The sequence below is a fragment of the Pteropus vampyrus genome, unplaced genomic scaffold, assembly GCF_000151845.1.
Source record: "Pteropus vampyrus isolate Shadow unplaced genomic scaffold, Pvam_2.0 Scaffold99, whole genome shotgun sequence".
NCBI classification, from domain to species: Eukaryota; Metazoa; Chordata; class Mammalia; order Chiroptera; family Pteropodidae; genus Pteropus; species Pteropus vampyrus.
The window spans coordinates 3,997,304-4,008,045 of record NW_011888880.1 but is presented as its reverse complement, the minus strand read 5'-3'; the positions used below and the strand labels follow the sequence as shown (position 1 = coordinate 4,008,045).

Here is a 10,742-nt window from a genome sequence, read left to right as displayed (position 1 = left end):
AAAATACAGATATAATTACATTTTTTTCAAAATGCAAAAAAAAAAAAAAAAAAAAAAACAGTTGATAACTGACTTCCTGAATCAGAACTTTAAATATATATTCAGCACCAGCTTTTACTTCAAAAAATTTTTCTTCAGTTCTCTCACATAACCAACATATAGTCCAAGTTCATTTGAATTCTATAACATTAGCGTTCCTATGTGAAATTTCGACTCTGATACCAAGTACAGAATCAGTTCCAGTGACACACTTTGACCACCGTACTACAACAGGTTTTGATACCAGTAAACCCACTGGGCATGTGAATTAGGGTTTTATCTAGAAGTAACTGCAGATTTAATCTAAAATCTTAACTTTTAAATAGAATAAATTTAAGTGCTATAAAATTCAAAAACAGGTGGTCTTGGATAGTTTAGAAATATTAAATAATAAAAATCTCAAAATACATGTGTACAGATGAGCCATATATGAATCAAACATAATTTGAAAAAAAATAAACATTTTTATGATTAAGTATCAAATGTTATCAGGCACTTGTAACAGGAAGTCGGCCACTTTCATTAACAATGAAAAAGTAAAACTGTTTATGAAATTGACTCAAATACCCAAACGAAATGACAATATTTCAACCTAGCAATATCCCCACCCTCAAAATAGTAAGTTCTGTCAAAGTGGATATTAGTTTTCTTAGCCTTTTCTTTAATCAGAGGAAAACATTTGATCATCTATTAGTTGACTAGTACAGTAAAACATTTAAATAAATTTATATTTGTATTGGCTCGGTGCCTAGATTAGCAAATACCATTTTCTTGATACATCTATCAGCTCCCACATTCGAAGAAGCAGAATAATAATGACAACAAATTTTGTACCTTCCTATTTATTTATTTATTTTTAATTTATATATTTATTAATGTATCTTCCTATTTAAAATGTATGCAAATGGTTATTACTATTCATATTACCAAAGCATAATTATTATCTAACAGAAAAAGGCACAGAAAGATTAGAATAATTTGCTAGGATTAATAAATAGATACTTTAAAACAAATTAGTGAATAAAACATGCAAAAAATTTAGTATATGCCCACTGCTACTCTTCAGTGATATTCAAATTACGCTTCATTTTTTGATCTAAGTATCTCAGTTGATACTTTTAAAATAGAAATAATCTCTTCCTGAAAGACAACATAGTATAAAAATCAAGCCTGAAGACTCCAAAGTCAGATAGATTTTCTAGGTTCAAAGCCTAACTTTGCTTCTTAGTCTGTAGGAATTGGTCAGGTTATTTCACTGTACCTCATCTGCAAGCAGAAATTAATAATAATAAGAAGAAGAAGACCTAAATCACATGCCTTAAGTTAAAACCACAAAGAATGCAACTCGGCAACTTCTATTTGTCTATTTACCTGTGCAATTAGCCAGTCTATCAGTTTGTTGGCCATGACTACAGATTTGTAGGTCCTTAAATGGTAATCTTTATCTCTATAAAGAAAAAAGAAAACATAAATGTTAAGGAAGGAGATAAGTGAGCACAGGGAAACATTTCATTTAGTCTTAGTGTGAAATAGGAAGTCTATTCAATATAATCTGAATCGACTGTCCACATTATGTGTAAATAAGAGACGGTTACAAGGTCTGTAAAACACCTGAAAACTCTATCAGCTCACAGCAGAAAGACCCACAATGATACCAAAACAGACATTTCTTCTTTCACATGTTCTTATATCCAGAAGGTCATTACTGCCATATTACTTGGTAATAACTTAGCAAAAAAAAAATGGTTTTCATTAATAATAAAAAAAAATAATATAGATATTTTTATTTTTTCCCTTTAAATAAAGATAGGATTCCACGAAAAATCTCCTCAAAATGTGGAGAACAAAGCAATTCTTTTAATTTTCACTTTTGAATTCTCCAGAAAGGTTGGATTTGCACTGCAGGATGATTGGCTTGGCTGGGCTGTAGGGGAAGGCTCTAGGCCTGTCCTGAAGGAAATACACTGAGAATCTTGTCATTCATTTTGTCACAATGACACCACATCCCCAGGGAATAAAGGTAATCAACTGGTCCCATATCAGACTCTCCTTTCAATAGACTTTTCAGATCGGAGAAATCATTCAAAGTTTAGTTAGATACCAACAAAGTGCCCATGATCAGGACGAGGCTGTAAAGGCAAAAATCTATCATTCATTTAGTTTGCCGGCCTGGATCATAAGGGAATGAGAAAATGACAGTCTTTTCAAAATCCACATTATAAACAACTTGAAGTGATAATTACTAGCTATATTCACAGTTCTCTAGCCTCTGTCAGTAATTTACAATTAATTTTCACATCATTTTATCCACTTGCATAAAAAGCTCCCTGAAAGGAAATTTCTGAGATTTCAGTAATAAATGCACTAGGTTAGCCAATAATCGACAGCAAATTTTTAAAATCTTTTTAAATCTATCTGCCCGTTTCTGACACCTCATCACCCATTTCATCTTGATTCCCATAAACATTACTAGGAAGAAAAAGAGAATCTATTCTCGATCATATGTGGGTCTGTGCATTCTCGCCCAAGTAATTTTTCTTTTCATAAGCTGAGTTCACACATATTAAAAGCATGATTATCATACATTCCACCTGTTTCATGGGTTTTTTTCGCCATAAATTTTCCCTTGATGACTCATAAGCGATCGTCATTTCTAGCCAAAGAACAATTCCCTTTCATCAGCTCTTACAGAATATAACTTTCTTGATAAGAAATCCCATCTGGCTAACATATTTGCAGACCACATTTTCTCACATATAAACTCTACATACACACAGGTGATGTGAAAAAATTTAACCATTTTTGCTTTCTAGTAGTTTAGCAGGAAAGAATATGTTAAATACCACTTGCTATTGATTTAAGGAAACATCTTTTATTATTAAGTTATCCAAAATATTGGCAGGGTGTCTGTGCCAGAGAACCAACAAATATAGGTTCTTTTTGCCTCTTTTTACTTTGCGAAGCCTGCTTGTGAAAGTGGATAGGGCACGTTCAGGAGTAAAGGGTAAGATTCTGTTTTCCCCTCCAGGACCTGTAGTGCGTTCTCTGGTGGGCGTTCCAACGTATTTAAACAACAACTTCTGAAATTTTTTTTTTCCCTAAGCTCTGCATTTCCTTGGAATTGGAAATCAGACTGAAAAATAGAAAAGCTGTACATCAAACATTTGGATTCTATAGCCACAGGTGAAAAGCCATTTTGAAAATAGTACATCCATTTTTTTGTTGTTCTGAAAAATACATTTTAGTCAATAAACTTCTAATGATATCTGGCCATTTGAAATTAGTTTACCATTACATTACATTCTATCAGTTAGTGTACCTCAGTGTATATTACAAAGTACAATAACACTCCTGGTAATCTCCTCCACTGGTAATCAGAATGCAAAACTCAGTTTTCCGCTGTCTTGCTAAAGAGATAAACTGAAAATTAAGCCTCATTCCTCTTCAAAATAAAAGGCATATCTCTTCAGAAGGAAAAACATGATAGAGAAAAAAATTATTACACTTATTGACTCCAAAGTGATTCTTAATTTTCAAGTACAAAATCTTTTCTTTGCATAAAAGACCGTTAGAAGGATATATTGTGAAATAAAATACACATCCAAGATTTTGTTATATGATTTAATTTAAAAATTAATATATTAGTAATCATATGGTAAATATTTATAGTAAACAGCATCTCCAAAGCCTTTCCTAGTCGACTATTATTTATTAAATATTAACTGAATGTGGATCATTTCATTAGCAAATCTATAATTTACTGTGAATTAATGGCAAATAATTTTAGAAATCAGAATAAAAAGAGTGGAAAAAAACTGTATAATTACAGCCTCAGAAAATTTAGGAATATTTTAAGATAAATTATTTCTTAATCTTAAAGTAAATTTTAAAGTAAATCTTAAAAGTATCCTTAAAAAGTAAATTTCAGATCTTGAACAAAAAATAAACCAACAAGTTCCCGCTGGATAATATTACCTAATATGCAATATAAATATTTCCATTTAAGTTGCAGCACTTAGAAACCAAACTCACCTGATCACTGGAGTAAACAGACTATGAAGACGGCAATATAATCTTACACCCTATTGTAAAATAAAGACATGTCAAAAGTAAGGACGATCACTCAAAGGAAAGAACACATCAACAAAATTCTGAAATGACTATATTCACTGTTGACATTCAGGAATCATTACTTGATCTCAACCAATTTAAAAGTTATTCAAATGTTACTACAACATAAAGATGATATGACTTAAATCATTAAAAACAGGATTAAATTGTGCTATGAATTTGTCATACGCATATGACATTTACATATACAAAGGGTTTTTTAAATTACTTTTCTTAAAATATAAAATATCAAGATATAATGCAAACAGAAAACAAATCTATGCAGTAATACATCATACTACTGGTTTATTTATGGCAATCATAATTTCGTCAAGTGTACAAGTAAACACATTACATTAATTTTATATATTTATATTTTTTAAGTTTGTTCACATGTCATGACCACTTGTTCCTACATTTGAAAACATTTTCAAAGAATATACCCTTCTGAGTGACACAATTGCATTACTTTCATTCAGAACTAAATAAAAGAATGAAAAGAAAAAAGTGATCTAACATTAGAATTCTTGGAACGGCAAGAAGAAAATGAAAGACTTGCTTACACTGGAAGAATTTTTAAGTCTCTCAACACCATGTATCTTGCTAAAGTAGGACAACATGAATTCTGCTATTGATAAAAGGTTGTAGGAAAAGCTATTACCTTTGAAATGACATCCTGCATTTCATTTCTTGGATAAAATGTCCCATCGTCATAGCGAAATCTATATAACATCTGTTCTGGTTTGAACTGATGTTTATCAGTAACTAAGAACATAGGAACGATACATTAAAATACTGACAATCTAAAAAATGGCAGACAAAAAAGAATATGTTTATGAAATACATATTCCCAAATACTAAAACTTGTAGTTTTACCTAAAACTTTTGTTTTCCTAATACAGAAATCCTAGTCGAGTATTTGGACAGTAAGATTCATAATAAGAAATTTTTAATAGAATTCATTTACAATTTCCATATAATGACTTAAGAACTAAACTGAGGTTAGCAATATTCAGCTAGCATATTACATGTAACGGTGTATTGGGTATTTATTTTTACATAAATATGAGTTTGTGTTTTCTATTTCTTTACAATGCCAAAAAGTCAAGCAAAAAGTATCCTTCGAAGAGCAGATATTCCAATTAGTAAGTTATGATTTAAGTCTCAGCCCAGGAAATGAATTTTAACATTTATCTGTTTTATCTCACTGTAATTAGGCCAAGACCACACATAAACGAATCTTGAGCATTCATCCTGTGTTTAGATCTCTGGAGTGGATTACATAATTTCAATATCTAACTGATTCCAAAATTTAACAGTTTTCTTACACTCAGAAATACTTTCTTACATGTCACTTAATTTTTTCCTTTCCTCAGTAGAAAATAAGAGTGATCATCCTTCACTTGCATCCTTAGGATCAGATTTTCATACTCATAAAGACTCCTATAAACTTCCCCTAACTTTTCTTTTTTCCAGGAGACGTCACTTTAAAGACAGTGTAATTAAAAAAAAAAAAAAAAAATGACTGTGCTAGAAAGGAAAAATCTCAAATAAAAGCTCAAAGAGTTTACATTTAAGTCTCAGGTTTTCTTCACAGGGAATGCAATATCTGCAGTGGGGATAATTTGCTGCATTGAGCTCCATTTTCATGATCAGATCGAAGACTTTTACCTTTACTTTTTGCTAAAAATGTTGAAGAGGGAGAAAAAGCTTTCAGAATAAAATCTCATGAATTATGTTTGGTGAATCCAGAAGAAAAGCCAAAAGACTTGTAAAACACACACAAACACGTGAAGTTTCAACTATTCTATCCCAACCCATCCAAACCACGTGCGTGGCTTATAGCCATCAAATTGAGACAGGATTGCTGCCAAAAAGTAAACAAAACAAAAAGATAGACAGCACAGCCTTTTGGCATCCTTTTCCTAGATTAAGCCAAAAAAAAAAAAAAAAGCACGTGTGAAAAAAAAATCGAGAGATATTTTGAAATCCTATGGCATTTTTCAAGACCAGTTATTTATTTATCCTATGCAATCTACCTATTCCCATTTTTATCCCTTAAGATTCACCGAAATAAATTATCATCTTGACATTCCAAAATTCAGGGAAACATTGGCCCAAATGTCTCTTGAGATAATAAAACAAGTGGCAGTATAACCTATTCAAAATGGAGTGCTTAGCCGTAAGGCAAACTCCTGTGACTTTGATAACTAACATTGGTTAAATCTGCATCTCTTAAGCTGCTGCCTTGGAAAAAAAAAACAGTGAAAAGAGTTCTACTTGGAATCTACTCACTCAACGGCTCGAACATGGAAAATGGGTTTATTAACTGATGAGAATTCAGTTCTTCTTGTGAGAAAGGTTGTGTGATGCCATTTTTAAACGACTATGTAATGTTACCAGGGATGTACTGGGAAATGTTTAACAACTGGCTACGTAGGTGGTGGGAGAGAAGGAACTAATTCGTTGCATCTGCCAAATTTCTGTGGTATAAATACTCCTATCCTGGCCAGTTTCAAGCTACTATAATAAAAGCACTGAACACGGGAGTGAAGTGAACATATTTTTAGTTTTTTCATCATATAGAAATAATAGATATAAATAACACCAAGAACATGGCTAATAATAAAATGCAGTAAAATAATTAGAAAGTGATGAGTTTTAAGAATTTATTAGCTTTATTTATAATTTATATACTTACATGTTTATATCACTAAAACTTTTAATAATGTGCTTAACTAGCTTGCAAATTTAAAAAAAAAATTAATTACCAGCTCTCTTGAGTTTTTAAGGAGCCAACTTTATCACACCTCTCTCTCTCTATCTCTCTGTCTCTACGTTCTCACGTAGGCATTTATAATGTAAATAGTAGTGCCAGACAAGTAGAACATTATCAGCATATCACAGAAAACGCATATGCTGCTTCAACTTAAGAATTCCTAGTATAGCAAGGCTCTGCCTCTGCTGAAGTTCTCAGCAGTATTTTCAATGTGAATAATAGCAAAAATAGTCAACCTTTTTTTTTTTTTTTGCTTGTTTCCCTTAAAACAGATGGTCCATTCAACTTTATTTTAGGAATCCTATTTTCACTGAAATGCAGCTGGAACCCCATACTAATGAAACTAGCATGTTTGGCTCATAGTTCTTCATTCTAATAAAGTTATTAATGTGAAATTGCATAATAGTTCTCTTACCCACAGTTTGGGAAAATCTGTTAATTCTGTACACTTAAAAGAAGAAAAAAAGATTATTCTAGCAACAAAAATCCTTTGTGCCAAATCTGACCAAACCCTGAGAACAGTAATAGCACAGGCCACGAAAATCAAACTCCGAAGAACAGAACAATATTGATAGAGGGTACCTGGTGCTACATTTCTCAGAAAAAGTGTTAATTGGGTTATAAACGTCACTGTTCAAAAGATTTAAATTTTCCTAAGTTAAATAATCAAAGGGTTCTTGCATCTGAAACTTCAAAATAAGTCTTAATCCAGAATTTATCTACCACTTCCTTTTCAAAATTGTGTTGGTGGAGAAAAGTGGTTGGTTATGAGGAAGGGGAGATTAGCTGGTTAGGAGTGAAATTCTTCCATTCTGAGATCCCTTCCAGGCAAATTAATCTTATGCTGTTGGTGTATATTTTTGTCTTTTTAGAGGAAGAGAAAGGAATTCTAAGAGATTCCTATCTGGACAGACAGTGGTCCGTTACACCAGCGGCACTCTGGGATGGGGAAAATTGGATCTAGTTTGTTTTCACCACACTCTAATTTAGAAAAAAACAAATATCAAAATTCTGGAACCAGAAATTCATTTTTATTCACCATTTCCTGTCTTTTTCTCCTCTCCCACTCTGTGCATTAGACATTCTTGCCTCATTGTCATTGCTTTCTGGCTTTTTGTTTGTTATTTCTTATCATGCTCTGAGGAATGTGACAACTTTCTTGAAATGGTCCCCACATCTGTCTCTCACTCTCACTGCCTTGAGCTTTACATGCATATTGTCAACCTTTTCTGGCAAGGATGTCTCACACCCAATCTACAGCAAATCCTTTATCTTCTCCCCAACCTGCTCCTCCTCCTGAATGAAAACTCTTTTCCATCATCCAGATAGAAAGCTCAGAATCATCTGACCTTGCTCTTCATCCTTCCTCTCCCACATCCAAATAGTTATCAAATACACTGTTTCGGCTTTACCAGAACCCCTCGCATGGGCCACTCTCATCGTGTCCATGGACACAGCCCCAGTGACACCCTCACCCTTGTACTCCTGGGGAAGGAATGGGCCTCCCAATGCAGGGAGCTCTCTGCAGAATTCACTTCCCCATGCCAGGCCCTACCTCGCTGCATCTGTTAGCTCTAAAGTCAAGTCTGGTCAAGCTCCTCTGCTTAAGAGTGTCCATCAGCTTCTTACTTCCTTGAATAAGCCCAACATACCATACCTAGAGAGCTAAAGTCTTCTGGGATCAGGTGTTTACCTACCTACCTTTCTCACTCCACCCCTCCCAGTATATTCCTCATGAAGTATATTGTCCTGCCACATGAGAGACTCTGTGCTAGTTCCTGAGGAGGCCACCATGAACTTCCCCCTCCCATGCCCGAGTGCCACATAGTATTCCTCGGGATGGAATGTCCTTCTGTCCTTCTGTCCCCGACAGAGTTCTATTCATTCTGTAACGCCCAATGTTAATCCCAGTGGCCTCATGAAGCGTCCCAAACACTCCAGTTAGAACTCACCATCTCTTCCTCCACAGCCCCACAACGCTTACTGTATTTCTAATTCTTGCCCGTGTTCTATTCATTCATTTTAAAGGTAGCAAATATCACCATAAACCCATATTCCCCGAAGCATGGTTTTACATATATTAGGCACTCAAAAGCGTTGTTGAAAAAACATAAGCATCTTATAATGTGAAGAATTACTATAAACTAAACAGATCATTTCATTAAAATATATGCAATTTCTGGCTAAATAGATTAAATAAGTAATACAATAATTACCATGGTGGATGATTCCATTTTCTAATAATGCTTGTCCCAAATGAACACCTTCTTCAGGCCTATGAATCTCGCCAATTTCCAACAACCAGGATACAAATTCACTAAAACAAAAATCCAATGAAGAAGTTAAATAGTTCATTTTCTCCCAGGAAGTCTATCTGTACCATGCATTCATCAAGCAGATATGAAAGAAATCTCAAAATATAAAGGAACATTTACGATGCATTTTGGCATACATTTTTTCATATGTAAAGCCCAGTTTTTAAATTGAACTCTCTTCTACAAAACCCATGTCCATATACATTCAGACTCACCTAAATTATACTTAATAATTATCTAACTTGTTGAGACCTCCAACAATCACAAAGAAATTTTACAGTAGCTTTAATTAAAAGGTTATTATCTACATAAAGGCAAATTGGGACTAAAGAAAACAGATCCTAAAGATAGCTAATGGACAGAACCAGCTAGAGTAATAAGGACTTAATTTAAGAGATAAGACTCTGGAATGTGGCTTTCCAGGCACAGAGAAGCAGTGGGTGTGAAACTCCAAGAGGGAAATAAAAACAAACTGCATGCCCCCTGTGGTAGGCAGAATTCTAAAGATGGCTTCCCACTCCCTATAAGGAATCCCATCGCTTGGTTTTTAAATCAAATCCTAATCTAGGTCATGCTATGAATGAATTTTGCATATGTAATTAAAATCCCAAGTCAGTTCACTTTAAAATATGTAAATTATCCCAGCAGGCCTGACCCAGTGAGTCGAGTCCTTTGAAGCAGAGGCTTTTCCCAGTCTGGTGGCACAAAAGGAAGTGAGAAAAACTTAAAGCATGAGAAAGATTCAGTGTGCCACTGCTGCGTTTGAAGACAGAGGGACCACGCAGCAAGGAATGCAGGCATCTTCTAGCTGAGAGCGTGACCTTGGTCAACAGTGAGCAGGTCCTCATTCTTACAAGGACAAAGGACTCAATTCTACGAACAACCTGAATGTGCTTAGAAGTGCATTCTTTCTCAGAGTCTCAAGATAAGAGCCCAGGCCAGCTCAGCCCACACCTGCATTGTGACCTTGGGAGAGCCTCCAAGCACAGAACCCAGCGTTCCTCCAGAACGAGCTCATCAGCGGGTGCTGTTTCAGGCCACTAGGTAGGCAGCAATTCATTTTGCAGCAATAGAAAAGTAACACTCACGAAAAGACAGAAACGTTTTACTATGTGTTTTTTTTTTTCAAATTTTAAAATTACTTAGTAAATTCATTGTTGCATCTAAACTGTCATCCATAAGGAATATTCCAGCACAAAATCAGCCATCAGAGCTGCCGACCACACACATCTACTGTGGAGGTGAGAGGCCAAAGAGGGTTACAGTTTACATCTTTCTCCTTTTCAGGAAGGGGTGGGGCGAGGAGCCCCAGGCATCATAGATAAGAAGGATGATGTTTTGTATCATTTAGGAGCGCCCCAGCCCAGTGGTATATATTATTTTAAGGTCACGTGAAATCATTAAGAAAAGGCTAAATACAGAGACATTTCACAAGGAAAATTTGATCACCCATCTGTTATAAAAATCTAGCATTTGACTTTTTATATAAACTAATGAAT

At 34.3% G+C, this 10,742-nt stretch overlaps 1 protein-coding gene across 1 annotated transcript in view; it reads right to left on the bottom strand.

Annotated features, from left to right (window-relative positions):
• Positions 1–10,742, bottom strand: part of PREX2 (phosphatidylinositol-3,4,5-trisphosphate dependent Rac exchange factor 2) — a 192,216-nt gene that overhangs the window by 138,238 nt on the left and 43,236 nt on the right. The window contains exons 10-13 of the mRNA XM_011364627.1: positions 9,145–9,245; positions 4,811–4,914; positions 4,072–4,121; positions 1,411–1,486 (exon numbers count right to left, since the gene is read on the bottom strand). Of these exons, the coding sequence (XP_011362929.1) occupies positions 1,411–1,486; positions 4,072–4,121; positions 4,811–4,914; positions 9,145–9,245 (331 nt within the window). The remainder of the gene's footprint in view (positions 1–1,410; positions 1,487–4,071; positions 4,122–4,810; positions 4,915–9,144; positions 9,246–10,742) is intronic.